Raw genomic sequence first — 17,151 nt, 5'->3', positions numbered from 1 at the left:
TGTATCTATATTTAGTGTATAGTCTAAAATACCTATTTTAACTTCAATGTCTTGAAGTGTGAATCTAGTAATTACATTTTCATTCTTAAAATTGTTGAAATTTTCTCAAATAATGTGGCAATTTTCAGCATTAATTACAATGTAGTTTTTAAAGCTTCTGTTCTAAGGTAGACCTTGTGTTTCAAACACATTAAAATAAATAAGAAAACATTAAATTTATATTTGTAATAGACTTGTGAGTTTTCAACTTCTGATTTTTGAACTAGTGTAATCACGGTGGCTATTCCTACATGAAAAATAATAAATTTATGGTTCTTGTTATTACAATGCCTTATTCCAGATAAGGTTTTTAGCCTAGAAATTCCCAGTTCCAGGCAAAGATTGTCACAGCAGCTAAATTGACAGCTTTGATAGAAGAGATGGAGTTTGATAGATAGCAGTGAGGTGATGCAGCGATGGTCTTTGCTCTGCTGAATGAAACTGGCCATAGGACTGTCCTGAATGACCTCCTGTATGAACTGGGGGGTGGAGTGGGTGTGAGATCCAGTTATGAAGGTGGAATACAGCCTGCAGGAAAGGCAATGTGAGGATTCTCCAGCATTTCTTTGTGGTGTGTGCATAACTGGTTTTGGGCCCAGACAGATGAATTATTTTACCTCAGGCACCCATCCTGTGTGTTGCTGTGTCAGATGTTTCAGGGCCTGCTCACCATCATTGCTTGGATGCTGTTTTGGTTATGACTGTACGTGTTGTGTGACCACTTACACAAGAGTTGGAAGTCCACAAGGTTTTTAGAATGAAGAGTCTAATACCCTTTACATTTCCTATGAAACTAAAACCAGTTTCCTTAATTTCAACTGTGGAACCTAGGGACAAATCAGTATTGGATACACAAGCACCTATTGTCCTTGTTCAATCTGAAGATGAAGAGAGAAAACCTAGGAGAGCTGACAGAAATGGCTAAGCTTACATGAAACTCTCATATTAGAGCAGCAGTGGATGGTGGACTTCAGAGCAGCTTGCAAAGGATTTTGTTTTGAAATTGAGCTTGTCCTTGTTTGGATGGAGGCTTTTAACTTGAGAAAGGGAAATCACATGGTAAGTGGTGCTACAAAATGTGCTCTTTCTGAAACAGTCCAATCCCAGGTTGCCAGTGCAGTCTCTTGGCTGGCTCAGCTATCATCAACTCTCACACTTGAATGAAAGCCCAGGACCTGTAGTACTGTAACAAAATACTCATGATGTTCTGGTCTTAAATGGGTGTTAACTAAACCTCCTCCACTCCATTTTTCACCTCCTTCCTTTCCACATTGTGTCTTCATTATTTTTCCAAATGTTACAGTTCTTATGGGCCATATGGTTCATGTTTGTAGGTGTAATATCAAAGATGATTTTCCCTGAGTTTTTAGTACATTTTAGAACATTTTCATAATGTTAAATAAACGTAATAGGGCATAATTCCATCTTCCTTTTGAAGGTATTTTCAAGCATCTAAATGCTGGATTTATTTGACCTTCCCTTCCCTATTGGGTGTTATATCCAAAGTAATTATTAGCTCCTTCCCTCTCTTTTTCTCATTCACTTCTTAGAGACTATTGTAGAACAACAAAAAAAGTTTGAACATTCAGAACTGCTATTATTTATTTTAGTTTAATATTCAAAATTATAAATTCATATTTATAAGCAGATTAATGAGACCAAACTCACTTTGAGTCCAAGTGTTCTCTAGTTATTATTGGAGATTATGTTTCTGTTTTCTAGTTATACTGGAGAGGAATTACGTGCCTTGTCCTCTATGTTGGGCTAAAATCTGTTGCCTTTAAAATTGTAAGAAGTTTACATTTTACTTCAATAGAGGCAGGATGTAATTCATTAATTACTGAAAATGAAATATTTAAAAGGAAGATTTTCCCTAGGAATGTAGCACCCACCAAAATACTGCCATGGAAATTAGGTGGAAGAACAAGCCCAGAATATAAAAGAAGTTGTGGGTGCTGGTAGCTATAAGAGGAAAATTCTCTCCTCCACTCTAATATTGAATGATAATTTACAAAAAAGAGAAGAAATTGGTCTTTTCCTGTAAAGGTGTAAAATGCTAATGGAAATCAGAAAATCTATAGCAACTTGAATATTTTAAGGAAGTTTATTTGTAATACCTGAGTTATGTACTGTGGAGTATGAGAGTAGTTTTGCAATGGGAATGGTAATTTTTGATAAGATGAAGTTGCCACTCGAACAGTAACAAATCCTTATAGAAGGGATAATTTCATTATGATCTGCTAAATTTCACTCCTTTGACTCATCTGGATTTAAATTTCCACTTGACATTATTTTGTTCAAGTATTATCCAATATATTTAAATTAATAAAGAGCTACTTGGATCTTGGCCTTTCAGAAGAAAATAGCTACAATGCTTTTAAACAGTGAATCAAGGTTTCATCAGCTAGAATGAAATAATATTATCATTGCTTATTTTTTACATCTGCCTAACATAAAAATTGCATATTAAACAAGAGGATGGTAGATAATATATAATGACCTGTTATTATATTAGGATGGCTATTGTTTTAGGTAGCAATAAAAGTAATGAATAACTTTTTAAATCATATTAATGTATTTAAAGAGATCTCTCCTGTGATCTTCAATCTTGTACTAATCATTGTGTATCCAAGTAAAAGAATGTATTCTTTTCACGGTGCAAGTAGAGAATTTAAGAGACAAATCAGCTTGTTTTTACCTTCCACACAAGGCTGTTTATTTTGCCTCATGCAGGGCTGGACATGTGCACTGAAGATGCTGTTTGCTTTTGCCAGATAATGCTAAGCTTCCAAGCAGGGAAAATTTACAGTTCTTATTTAAATTTGATATGATATCCAGTGTTGTTATTCAAGACAAATTTAGAAACATTGCTGACCCCAGGGTAAGACTTGTACAACCTGAGAGTACTTTGATCCAAATGTAAGCTGATACAGAGGAGTTTTGTAAGCCTGACAAGTGTAGGGTGTAGGGAAGTTCCTGATCCCCAAATTCCAGCCTGATCATGGAACCATTAGTTTTGTGATAGCCAAGGAGCTCCAATAGCAATGAGCTATTATTTATTAGCAATAGAGCTAATAAATCCCTTGATTTATATTAGAATTTTCTGCTAATGGTTGCAGCATTTGGAAATATTTTTCCATTAAATTTCTCTGATGTTTCCTTGGAAATCTATTGAAAATGAACTCATTCTTTAAGCTTTAAGAAAAAAACTTTACTCTGGGTTCTACTTGATTTTTGTATTTAGGGATATCACCAGAATTTTAATGTATAAAAAATAAAAACAGAGAAGCCATGAGGGTTTCAAGGAGTTATGATAACTATTGAAGATCCTTACTTACCTTAAAAAAAAGTGACCAAGTTTTGTAGGAGAACTGAAGACAATGTGCTGCCAACTGCAGTATATCAAAACTAGTGAGCAGTGGATAGATCTTTAGAAAATTCCTTTTTTTGTCATAGGACTCTGGGCAGCAGGTCAGAAGCAAATAAGCAGCACTTATTTGTCTACAGCACAAAACGTATTTGTCAATTGTACATTGTATTATTAAGTATTATGACAAAGGCAAATGCCTGTCAGTCACACAAACACACACACATATATCTGTCCCACTGCTCTCAGCGCAGTTTTCTCAGGTTTACTGTGGGATGGCTAGGGTACAGGTGCTGTGTAAGCAGGATTAACTCACAGCAGTATCAGACTTTAGGCCTTATTTCTTCTCATTACTTGGGTGACTAAGGGAGCCATGTTGGCATAATGAGAGCAAAGACTCTAAATAATTTTAATGTGTTTAAGTATCTCCATTCCAGAAGAATCTATTTGGTTTTATTATGGATAGAGTATGCAGTTTAGTTGATAATAGCAGCACTGAGCCTTGAAATTAAGCAACACAGCTAAAGAAGGGCTGTGTGGCAAAATGTGTTTCATGTCTGTAATTACAGACTTCAAAAACCCTCTCTTCCCTTGAAATCTCTTAGAGATTGCCATCTAAAGGGAAATTTCTAAAACTGAGTTGAATGCTAGATATTTTCAAAACTCATGTGGGAGCATCACAGTAATGTGAGAAACATTAAGGTTGTTGTAGTTATAATTCTTTTGCAAGAATCACCTTTTTCCTCAGCAAGGTAGCAGTGATCATGATGCATCCTCTAGAAAGATATCCAAATGTTTCTCAGTGCACATCACCTGCAGCTCAAGGTCTAATTACTCGTTTTCACTATCTTCTTGTAATTGCATTTCTGTTTCGCAGAAGGCTGAAGATGAGTCATGGAGGAATTGTCTTCCACTCATGTTAGCATCCATTCACACAGCTGCTTAAAAGGATTTTATCATGCTTATTGACTAGGATGCCTCAAAACCTTGGATTCTGCAAAATGTACCCATATGAAAATCTTCATGCACATAAGCAGCTTTCCTTGAACAGTGACTGTCACTCAGCAGTTACAGAGCTAGGTTCATGACTCTGAAACTTTTTAGTCCTATAAAGTTGATAGTTATTTCTCTGGTTTTGGTAGCTATGACTTCAGGGTGGTTGAAGAGGAGCAAAGCATAAATCTAGGCTTTCAAAGCTTAATTCTACAGCTCCTTAATTCTTTCAAATACAAAAACCAGCAAAATATTTCCTGATGTGTTTTAATGTTGGAATATCATATTTTCCTCTGGTCATTACATGCGGCCTTGTGCCCCTACTGTAGGACTGCAGTACATTAATCAGGAGTGTAGTGTGACATCTTGGAGAAGCAGTAAGAAGGAATCTGCTGCCTCCTGCCTACTCCTTCAGTGAAGGTGTTCTGAAGCCCAATACAACATTTAATTTCTATTTATGAATTCCCTCACTTTGACTGGGAAGTTGCTCTTAGATCTGTGGGAGGAAACAGACATTTTGTGACATGCACATATTTGAGAAAAGCCATGAGACTCTATTATTTCTGTATAGTGAGCATAGACACAACCAGAAATGGGACTTAAATAACTGACCTCAGGCCAGTTCTTTTCAGGGATGTATATGTCAGAAACATGTGACAGTAGGTAGTTGAGATGACAATAGGGAGTTGAGATGAAATGCTGTGTTGCAGTTGTCTGTTACTCACTGCTAGCTTGGCTTGCAGTGTGTCTGTGCAGGCACTCTGGTTGAGATGGCAGCTGTGGGAGTCCAGCTGTTCTGCTTGGAGGGACAGCTCATCTGGAGCAGACAGATGCTCTGAGCTGGAGCAGAGCCTGGACAGTGAGCCCAGCTGGATGCTAGCTGGCTTCTTGCTGGTCAAACACCTTCTCAAAGTCAGGCATACTGGGAGGTGCAGCACAGGGACACAGATGTCTGAATAAGCCCAGCCAGGCTTCAGCTTGGAGTATTAGCTGGGGTTCAGGGCTGGCCCCTGTGGACCTCCCAACAGAGCATCCACTAGTGACAAACCTGGAGCTCAGAGAGGGACAAGAACAAAGTTTCCTTGAGGGAAAGGAGATGATTTTTCGTTTTTTAGCTTAACAGTGATGTGTTAATGTTTGGAACAGGCTTGAGGCAACACTGTGGCCCCAGTCAGTGTTCTGGGAAACAAAAACCTACGATCTCCAGATGACTCTGTGACATATCTGGACCTTAGTGATACTCATGCACATCTGTCCTATGTCCTGAACTCCTGAAGCCACCCTGACAGCCCCCTATGTAGCTAAAAAGTAAAAGATTCTTAAGGAGACAAGAATTCTACAGCAAATGAGGGAGAGGGTTCTCTGGTTATATTGGTTGTGGATGAGGATGGAAGGTAGAGGTTTATTTGTGAGTAAAATATTTTAGAATAAATATGTTTGTTCTTTTTAAGCACAGTATATTGTCTGAGAAAGCCAAGTTGGCTTCTGTGTAGAGGTTGTGTGGGAGCCCTTTTCCTTTACCCACTGATACTTAATGGCATTAGAGAGCCTTCAGACACAATTGTCAGTGATTTGCCTGTGTATTCTGGAGAAAGTACCAAATGAGCAGTGAGGCTCTGTGGTGCCTAGCTATGACGTATTTGCCTTGCTGATTGAGCACTGCCAAAGTTTTTTTCAGGACTTTCAATAAATCTCTAGGGTATGTTATAAAAAACTTCTATATGAATCCATTAGTAATTCCCAGACAATGTCCAATGAGGGAGAACCCTAGGATTTTTTAATAAAAAATATGGCACAGAGGACTGGATGAAATATTGTAAAAAACATTTGGAATATTATCAAGAACTTTATGATACAGACCACTTGATGATACAGACTATTGACATGTTTCTTTTTTTCCTATGAAAAAACATTTCCTATTTTCCTGTAATAATTGAATATAATATGTAAATTTGGTCCTTTAGTGTGTGTTTAGAAGTGGCTGTGTAGTCTCCATCACTAGCAGGACTCCAGCAGGACCTTATCTCCCATAAACAAAAACATTTAGCTCATACCTGAGGTATGGTTTAGAAATTGAGGCATATTTCCCTGTAAAGTTCATTTTTTCCCACGAGTTAGCTACAGCTTCCTCATTATCTCCTGTTTCTATAACTTTTTTTACCTCTTTACTCTGTCTCTGTTCCAGAGGGTTTTTTGAGTATAACCCGTTGAGACCCTTTCCTCAGATTCAGAAACAGCTGCTCACAAATTAGTAATCATCACAATTCTTACTGAGAAGTTTTTGGGCATCAGAAAAAGGCTGTCCCACTCATTGTTGACATGCAAACCATAGCATATTGCAATTAAAAGCTTCCTCACTGTGGAAAAGAAAAACTTCTCTTCTGTGGAAAATGCTGTGTGTGCAGCAGGTAGGCTAACAAGGAGAATTAGGCATATTAGGAATTTTGCCTGCTTTAGTTGAGACTGGGCAAAGAAAATTTTGGATTGAATAGCAGATGATGTGTAAGATATAATTTCTTCTGTTTTTTAAGGAAAAATAAATCCCAATAGCCCATCAGTTCCAGACTAGTCTCAGAAAAAGGTCTAAGGACTTTCATGTGTTCTGCAGTGAATTATATTTTTATGTTCAAATCGATTGAACATTAAGAAGGAAAAAAACCCATATGTCAGAAATGTCAGTTTCTATTTAAGAAAGCTTCATCACAGTTGTTACAATTCTATTACTCCCCTGCATGCCAAATCAATCATAAGAGCTTGAAAAAAAAAAATCAAACAGGCATTCTTAAAAGATTGTTCTTGTTTGAATTAGCCTCCAAGATCTTTCTAATGGCAAAGCCCACATTAGGATTTTTCTAAATTTCTGTTCATGAGGCTCTCTTGTGTTAGATTTAAGTAGGCTACATACAATAGCTTTTTATTTTTGTAAAGTACTATGGAGCCAGTCAGAACCAGACAATATAATTAGTGTTTCCTATTCCCTGGACTGTCCTAGTAAGGCTGTTACTAACTTTGATAACATCATGGAGAGTGACTCAGATACACTTTCAGATAATCCTCCATTGAAATTGGATGCATAATTTCTATTATAAAAAGGCAGATAATTAATGGCTCTGATTTTATTTAAAATATTTAAGCCTTGTTAACCCTTTCAGATAACTTTACAGAAATAATAAAATGAAACTGAAGTGTAGAACTCTAATTGTTAGATACCTATGTCAGACCCATTAGGGATTTAAAAACATAGCAACAGGCAGACAAGGCTTAAACAGAAGACCTGGGTCCCAAGAGTAATGGCCATTTCTGAAAATGCAACCTCCCACGTTTGTGGTAGAAGGCAAGGTTGAAAAAAGCAGCCTGAGGCTGTAGAACAAGAGGTTGTCCCCACAAAACCACCAAAGGGAGAGGAAGCTATTAAGGCAACTATTGTCTCAGATCTTAAAAATAGGGATTTCTATTTGCAGCTACAACAGGTTGCTTCTCTGTTCAAAAATTTTTCTGAAAGATGAGAAAACTCACAATTTTTTGTTTCTTTTTTTCTGTTGCTGATGCTTCATGCTTAGTGAACATAGCTCTCTACAGTGAAATTACTCACATATCTGTAGATTGCTTTGTAAGGGGTCATCTTTCTGACTAAACTCTTTTGAACACCAATGACCAAAGAATGTTGTATTTCAACATGTTTCTGTTCTTCTTTTCTTTTCTAGAATGACAGAATCACTAAGGTTGGAAAAGACCTCCATGACTGGGTCCAGCCATTAACCCAGCACTACTCTGTTTACAGTTAAACCATATCCCCAGGTGTCACATCCACACATCTTGTGGCCATTTCCAGGGCTGGTGATTCCATGAGTTCCCTGGGCAGCCTGTTTGAATGCTTGGCCACTCTTTCAGAGAGGAAATTTTTCCTAATACTCAATCTTAACCTCTGCTGGAGCAACTTGAGGCTTTGTCTTTTCACTTGTTACCTGGGCCAAGAGACCAACCCTGACCTTGCTACAAACTCCTCTCAAGTGTTTGTAGAGAGTGATATGGTGCTCCTTGAACCTCCTTTTCTCCAGGCTGAACACCCACAGCTTCCTCAGCCACTCACCATAAGATTTATGCCCCAGAGCCTTCCCCAGCTCCATTGCACTTCTCTGGATTTGCTCCAGCCCCTCAATGTCCTTCTTGCAGAGAGGGGGCCAGAAATGAACACAGTTCAGGTGTGTCCTCACCAGTGCTGAGTACAGGGGGACAGTTACTGCCCTGGTCCTGCTGGACACACTATTGCTGACACAGGCCAGGATGTCTTTGGCTTTCTTGGCCATCTGGCTCATGTTCAGCTGCTGTCAACCCCAAGGTCCTTTTCTGCTGGGCAGCTTTCAGCCAGCAAGATGATCTGTTTCATTGCCTTCCCTGTATCCAAGGTCAGGCTGATGGGCCTGTAGTTCCCTGGCTCCTCCTGAACCATCTTGTAGATGTGTGTCCCATTTGCTAAATTCCAGAAAATAGGGCCTTTCAGTTAGTCAGGACTGCTGGTTAATTATGGAAGGTGGCCCAGCTCCCTCAGCACCTTTGGGTGGATCCCATCTGTCCCAATGGCTTGTGTGGGTCTAAGTGGTGTAGCAGGTTGTCGACCCATGATCCCTTTGGATTATGGATTATGGGGATTTCATTGTGCTTCCTCTCCCTGTTTCTAGCTCCAGGAGCTGGGTACCCCAAGGGCACCTGGTTCTACTGAAGCAAAGAGGACATTATGTACATCAGCCATTTTCCCATCCTTTGTCACTGTGCTTCCCTCTGCATCCAGTAAAGGCTGAAGAGTCTCCTTGTGTTTCTGATTCATAGAAAAGTTTTCTGTTGTGTTTTTTTGGCAGCAGACAAAGTTCTAGCTGAGCTTTTCCCTTCTATTTTTTCTGCTTCATAACATCACAACATCCTTGAAATCCTTCCAAGTTGCATGTCCCTTCTTCCAAAAGTGATACAAATGAATATTCCAACAAAAGAATAGACCAAATCTGCCACATCAACTATAATGCAAAGTCACTTCTTTAGGTCAGGCAGAAGTATCCTTCTTATAGCCAAGGAAAACAACTTCCTTTGCCTAGCCTTTATGGATGTTTTATTTTCTTTTTTGAGATTGTCCTTTCTAATGAGTATATATGTACCATTTCCCCTTCCTTTGCTGGTAAGCCTATGGAAATGTTTCTTATAGAGCAGAGCCAGCTCTCCAGGATCTATAAAGAGGCATATTTTAAAAAGGCATATATTAGCTGATCAAAGTTCTGAAAGGATTTTTGTTGATCTGAGGGACAGATTGGTTGGAGATGGCCAAGAATGCCTTCATGTGTTACTGTAAATGATTTATGAACCCCGGGTTTTCATAGCATGTTAAAAATTCATATGAACATTAGATTTAAAATTTAATTATCTGAACTAGCTGAAGCACTTCTTCAGGCTTGTAATTGGGCAGATATATAGCATTATACACAGCAGGGGAGACTTGAGACTTGTGTCCAGATCATCAGATGAATTATGTAGCCTACTGTCATTGATGAAGTCTAAATTTGGTACTTGAATAACTTGGTATCTCCCTTTAATCATACAAATACAGAATATGTCAATAATATATGTTTACTCTTAGGCCGATTTTGCTAAATTTCTTTAGACATTTTTGGATTAGTAGACAGTAATAACTTATTTAACTAGGAAGCACTACTAAATGTGAGTAGTGATGGTAAAATCTGACCCTGCACCTGCTCTTTGCAGGAAAAAATACAAAACAGTTACCTTGCACTTAATTTTCTTCTTTATTCAAATCCCATTTGAATAAAGAAGAAAATCATCTCCTTTGAGGAAACAAGGGCAATCAGTGAAGCAGCACATCCCTGGCATGCACTGACCAACCTTTCTGGCAGCAGGAATCAGCCTGCTAGATGTAGCTTCCTTTATGAACACATCGTATAGGCTACAGTGTTGATTAGAAGGGCCTCACTGTAGGTGAGAATCTTGTCCCTGTCTCTCCTGATCTTTCTATGTCCTAGTGACAACCTTGGACTAGGAATGTACAGTCTGCTCTCTGGAGATCAGGGATCTCCTGTCATAATAATGGTCACTAAGAGTGGAGAATTTTACATGAAGAACATGCCTGCTGCTGACTAACAAGTGGTTTGTGTTTCAGACCAACAATTTTTCTCTGATTGAGGCAAAGTCTTTCAAAACTTGCTACCTCTCCTCCTCAGAGAAGGATACAGATAACCATTTCTGAAATACATATATTTTTTTCCTTTAGAGCCATGAAAATTCTCAGTAGTAAAAGTAATAATAATAAACCTGTGAGGCTTGAGGTATAACACAGAAATAGGTTTCCTTTTTCCTGTCAGTAATCTCAGAAATACCTGCTGCCTGAACTGGGACCAGCCAGCCAGACCTTTTTGAGAAAGGCCTGTGCAGAACAGAATGTAAAGTTTGTGTCAACCTTGAGAGATCCTTTGATCTTAACAGCTGTATGTCCTGAATGCACACCAGCATGAGCTCTGAAAGGTCTGTTTATATGATCTTCCTCCATCAGAGCATGAAATCTTCCTCCATCACCCTTCTCAAGACTCCTGAATAAGGTCATCAATACTCATGGAAAGGTTTCAGAGTTTTGAGGATATGTTTAAAAGGTGTGACACAACCTAGCTTTCTGCCATAATGCAGAATTCAGCTCCGGCATCCTGGGGTAGTGGGCCTTTTGGTCTGAGGTGTTCACCAAACTGATCTCCAGGCTCAGATCAGAGGTTGAAATGTGAGAGCTGAGCTAAAGAGACAAGGCAGAATCATGGGATTACTGACTGATCTGGACCTCCTATACTACTCATATGCTTGAAGAGTGATTCAGATGCTTAGATGATGAGCATGGGTTGAGAGTCTGTGTAGAACAGAAAAGCACAGTTAAATGAGCAAGTGAAACACATGTACAAAGCAAAAACATTTCATTTATAAAAATACCAAACAGAAACTAGGGAAAATATCATGTCTCTAGGAGAAGAGCACTGAAAATTTCTGATAAATGTTTGTTTCTATTATTAAAATATGATCTACAAATAGATATAATATAAACCAAACTGTGGAGTAATACAAGTAAGACAAGAACTACTAATGCTGCAAAATAGTATTCAACTCCAACAAATGATATGTTTCCAAAAATATTTTATGTTCATGTCTATTAAGTACCAAAGAAAGCCAGTCACATTTCTAGTTGATCTGATTGTAAGTATTTATCAAAGCAGCACAAGAATCTCAAGGGGCACTTCACATTAGTAGCAAGTGCAAATTTGGGAACAGAGTGTAGTCTTGTGATTCTTACTCTGAATCAATCAACCAAAGAACACCTTTTTTTTTAAAGACTCATAAATCCTAACATCCCTATATTTTGCCATCTGGTCTACTTTCTGAACTCCAGTCTAAATAAGTCTCATATTAAACTAAGGAATATCTAGATATTCACTCAAATGAAGACAGTAAGGTTCAGTGCAGTGGTCTAAGTCTGACCCAAGGAATCCTACCAGGCTTCCACACTTCTGCAGAAAAGCACAGGTTTTGTACAGTTCCTGCATAGTATTTTTTGGTCTTGTGGGGATATTTCAGATGCACAGTCCCCTCTCTGTGGCCATCTAAACTGAGATATCTTCATCTGTGAGGAAGTACTTGTAACTTGGGTTATATAACTAAACACACTTCCAAACAGATGGCTCAGCAGCATCCGTTTGTCTGATTTAGTGGGAATTGTGTATGTTGTCGAAGTGCAGATATGTGGTTAGCAAGCTCTAAAATCTTTGCTGTGGATGCAGAACTAGAACACAGCTATGTGACAAGTGTGATTGGCAGTGGCTAAACTGCTAGAAGCCCAACAGCTTGCTGTGTAACCATATCCAGAGAAGGTAAAGAAGTTCCCTGCTCTCTGTCCCTCTGAATGCAATAACAGTCAGCATTCTGGCCCTTAACAGACATTTCCCTTCAGGCTTTTGTTGCAATTCCTGTCAAAATACAGAGGTGCCAACCTAAAGTCAACTCATGCTCAAGAACATTTTACACAGCTATTTGAAGATTTTGGGATTACTGCATTTCAACCACATCTTTTTACTCCTTATGCCAGGTGCTTTTCCTGCCACTGGTGGTTCTCTTGAGGCCTAAATGCTCCAAGTAAGATCAATAGAGGAATATGTTCATTTCTCCCTGCTGGCAACAACAGTATGCTTCCAAAGGAGAAATCTGAATGTTCTTGGAAAGTAAGCTCTATGGGTAAGTCTAAAATAGCTAACCACTTCAAAATCTGCTAAAGTTCTATCTTGTGTTTTGGGTGTTCTTACTGGTATTAGGATCCTTCAGAGGCACAAGAAAAGTGAACCTACAGCTTTAGTGAACTAAAGAAGGTATATTTTCAAGATGAGAAATTAAATTCAGAAAGACAGTTTATTATAAAAAGTGAAAAAAAAAGCTTTGTCAACAATTAAGTAAAAGCCTCTGTTAAAGACCTAGCTGGAAATTACAGGCAGCTCCCTTCAAAATGGAAATAGTTCCATAATAAAGAACCAGGTTAGCAACTCAGTACTTCGTGCCCCTGTGAGTGCAGTGAATCCCCTGCTCAGCATGGGTCTTCTTGGCAAGTGAAGCTGAGGGAGCTAATGCCTGGAACAAGGATGAGAAATTTCCAAGGGAGGTAGTGTTCTTTTGTGCCTGGAACTGCAATGGACTGCACCAGCAGTTCAGCAGCCTCGTTAGGATTTCCCTCAAGATTTTTCTCCTTTCTGTAGAAGGAAAAGGAAAGGTATTAAAAAGTTTTAGATATGAAAAGAGAGTAAGATTCCCAGGACCTAACAATTGACTTAATTCCTATCCAGAGCATAGCCTAGGGGTGCTTTCACAACCTGCAATTGCTGCACACCTGCAATTCTGTGGCCCGGGGAGGGAGCACAGAGATTTAGGAGAGTAGATGAGGGTAGTACATGAAATACAGCCCCACAAAGCCAAATTGTGAAGACTTGCTGATCTTTTAATCAGGTATCTATCACAGCACTGGCTGGAGACCCTCTTTTATGAACTTATTATCTGAAGTTAGAGATAAAGGCCTTTGAGAAAGATCTTTGAGGTGTGGTCTCCAGAATGCCACATCTTTGTTCTTCAGCACCCACTTCCACTTCCACTTGCTTTCTGAATGTGAGTTTCCTCTTGCTCATAGGAGGGTGCAGAAAGATTCTGGAATGAAGTGGTTAAGGTAGAAGTTTTTGGTGAGATTATGATAAACATGGATAGAGATTTGCTCTAGAGATCCCATCCCCCTGTGTGGACACCCATAACTATAATAGGAGTTCTTCCCAGATCTTAATAAGCTCCTACTTATTATTGAATTAATTGTTATGGGGTTAAGAAAAAGGCACATTTCTTGTTAAGTCTGTTCTTCTGGACTGAGAGGACTCTGCAACTCTTCATCACATGTTCTTTGCTTGGTTTTATTTTTAGTAATGTTCTCTTCATTTTTTGGTTTTTGGGTTTTTTACAAAATATCTTTTCATAAAACTAAATTAAACTAAAAGAGAAGAGAGAGAAAATCAGTTTGCAATGAGGCATAAGACACTTCACTTTGTTGCTGCAGTGTAAAAATGGGCAAAGACAAAGGTCCTGGAATATAATAGATCTATGAGCCATCTCTAAGTGCTTCCAAAAGAATTCCTTTCCATCAATCTATTTTTAAATACAAAAGAATAGAAAAAACATTTTCAGCATTTCACTGGATTGAGTATGCAAGAGGAATACCATGGGAATAAGTTTAGAAACACTGAGAACTCAAATTCAGACTCTTTGATGTTAACAGCTTTTCTTGCCAAGACAGAATATTTTTCTCTACTTAAGATAGAAATTCTCAGTGTTACACATATGCAGCTAAAGTGAGAATTTTCCTGGTTCTGATGCAGGTTAGACAAGAAGGTCTTACTGGAGCACATCTCCTGTGTTTTCTGCTTCTTAGTGATCAGAAGAATTAAATTAGCCTAATCTCCCTGCCACTTCCTCTTCCCCCCATGAAATGGGCTGGTGGACAAGAAACCAGAGCTCTGTGCTTTGGGTGAAGGTGAGCACTTTGGGCTATTTGGTCCTGAGAATTATAGGATTGGGTCTGGAAGGGAAGAATAGGAGCCTCAGGCACTATGGAGAAAAGTCAGAGGACTCTACAGTCCCAGAAAAACAATTTCTGCTTGGAGCTTAGGGTGCCAGAGAGCTGACATATTCCCAGTAGCTCATGTACCTCGTTCAGCAAAAGAACCTAAAGTCCTATTCTAAACTCATCTTCCAGCTGAAGAAAGGAAAAGATAAGAAAGGTGCACATGGTCCTGCTGTGATGGATCTTGGTCTGCTGTCACTATGAGGAGACTGTGGACATGGAATCCTTCCATACTGCCCATGTGGCACTGCCTATTGATGGTGTGTGACCCATTCCATGGAGGGACTGATGGGATGCTCACTTACTGTATTTCTTTCTGTCTGGTACAACAGAGAGTGGCTTTAGCAACATTTGAAAACATTTTTGATGATTCTGTTTTTACAGTGTTTGTGTTTCTTGTTCAATACAACAAAATCGCATGAGAACTGAATCACATTCACCCATTTCCAAACTGTGTGTGACAATCTGCCCAGTATGACAAATTAATAGCAGTTGTATCTTTCAAGCTCAGTAACTCAGGCATCAGAAGAGCCAGCTTTTTAAAATTCTTACTAGATTTGTAATGCACCTGGTAAATGTCTGCCCTTTCATAAACACAATTTCTGTTCTGCTGAAATAAGTATTAAAAATACTAATGCAGGTCAAGTAGTTTATTGTTGGTATCAGCAACACCATAAGTACCCCATAATGAATGTAAAATGAATAATGAGTAGTTGTCATTGTATTATTTAAGATTCTTTAAACAAAAAACAAGGCAGTTAGAAAATCAAAGAAAAAGGTTCCTGAAAAGACAAAGGAAAGCAATGTTACAGCTGAGCTCCTTTTTTCACTTTTGCTGTGACACTGGTGGGAGAGCAACTGTGGAGGTCAGTGGAGCCCCAGATGAAGGCTTGGAAAAGCTCTAAAATGTGTTGAGAACAAAGAAGCCCTGAATCTCTGCAAGAACACTTTTGAGCTTAAAGAGCTGAATCTGAAGGAAGAGTACTGCCTCCAGTTTCCCACATCTCCTGGGACATCTGGTCAAAAGCCTGGTAAGACCCTGTTGAGAGAGTGCACTGAGTCACATTTGGCACCACAGACAAATCCTTTCTCTGAGCAATGTGCACCACACTGTTCTAGTCTGTTTTAAGCTGTTTCTAAATTGAATAACTAAAGCAGTCTGGGACAGGGTCAGTGTCTAGAAAGCTAAGGTGAACTCTGGCTTATTCATGGACTTAATTTGTGGTTTTGGACAAGTAATTTGATCTTCTGTGACACAGTGATTGTTAATAACTTAATAGAGGAAACAAAGTCTATGATTTCTGAAGAGAAGTAGAAGCATTAGGAGCCTGTAGCTTCCTTGACCCAGGAATGGACAGAGATCTCTCTTGTGCAAGTACACTATTCACTTTGTGTTTTCCTTCTTTTACCTTTACTTATTCTAAAGCTGAATTTCAGGTCATATTGGAGACAGTCAGTGAATCAAATTTTTATCATATGCTTCAATTGAGATCAAAATGTCAAAACACTATAGAAAAGTAATCTTTATTTTTAGCCACAGAGAGGAAATGCATATACTTGAAAAGTCTGTCCTTGTGAAATGTCTGCAGCACTTTTGCAGTGGCAAGAAATGCAAGTACTAAGTATTTTGTCCTGAAAAGATGCTTCCATTGAATAATAATTAGTCCTTGTAAGGTAAATAAACCCAACCCTCCTTCTCTGCATGCCAGATAAGGTTTTCATGACTTCAGGATGCTGGGATGCAGCTCAGGGTCCAACAATATGCCACCTTAACCTCTATCGTTTGTGCCTGTCAGCAATCCTGAAACACTTTTGTTCCTCTATCTCCAGCTTACCTAAGTGCAAAATTATGTCATATTGTCCTGTTTTGCATTGTCATTTTATTAGCAAATACTTTGTCCTTTTGCTACCACAAAAACCCCAGTGACTTCCTGCTGCTGAAAACTGACATTACAAAACAAGAAAGAGGAATATTTATATTAAAATGAAACCCAACAAAGTAATTGTATCAGAGCAAAGTGTTCCCAATCTGATTTATAAAGACATCAGTCTGTGTTCATATTTCTTCCAAAATTTTGACTTAAATAAGCTAAAATATGGTAAGTTGTATGAAGTACAACTTACCAATGTACAGATTTTACCCACCCCTACTGTTGCTTGGCAGCATTTTCAGATGATCAGTTTGGTCCATCTACAGGTCTGGGATTTGGAGTTCCACTTGCTGGGGAATGGTCTGTGGATCTACTTGGGCAAGATAGGATGTAGTAAAAAGGACAGTACTGGAACATTAAGGAGCCCTGCATTTTTATGTGGATTTCTATCATTGCATTTCATAATAATTATTTTTCAACTAATTTTTCTGCAATACCACTACAATTGTATCTCACTTTAGTCTCTGATAGTGAAACAAGAAAGAAATTTCCCTCTTTCATGGTCAGTTCTGCTTGCTTTACCTCTTGCAACAACTGCACTGAAATCACAAAGAAATAACAAAGGCCCTTTCTAGTGAGGTGAACATGAGTTGTCCTGCAAAGCTTGGTTGTACTTAAGTATTAAATAATAGTGCTTAGCA

At 38.6% G+C, this 17,151-nt stretch overlaps 1 protein-coding gene across 2 annotated transcripts in view; it reads left to right on the top strand.

Moving 5' to 3' along the window:
• Window positions 1–17,151, top strand: part of TRMT9B (tRNA methyltransferase 9B (putative)) — a 109,993-nt gene that overhangs the window by 70,184 nt on the left and 22,658 nt on the right. The window contains exon 3 of one of the 2 annotated variants that reach the window (XM_058803788.1): window positions 12,519–12,664. In XM_058803788.1, the coding sequence (XP_058659771.1) occupies window positions 12,639–12,664 (26 nt within the window). In that variant the 5' untranslated portion in view covers window positions 12,519–12,638. Of the gene's footprint in view, window positions 1–12,518; window positions 12,665–15,466; window positions 15,611–17,151 lie in introns of those variants that run through there. The other variant, XM_058803790.1, reaches the window with a different exon arrangement.

Source organism: Ammospiza caudacuta, chromosome 4, assembly GCF_027887145.1.
Source record: "Ammospiza caudacuta isolate bAmmCau1 chromosome 4, bAmmCau1.pri, whole genome shotgun sequence".
NCBI classification, from domain to species: domain Eukaryota; kingdom Metazoa; phylum Chordata; class Aves; order Passeriformes; family Passerellidae; genus Ammospiza; species Ammospiza caudacuta.
This window is presented reverse-complemented; position numbering and strand designations above follow the sequence as displayed.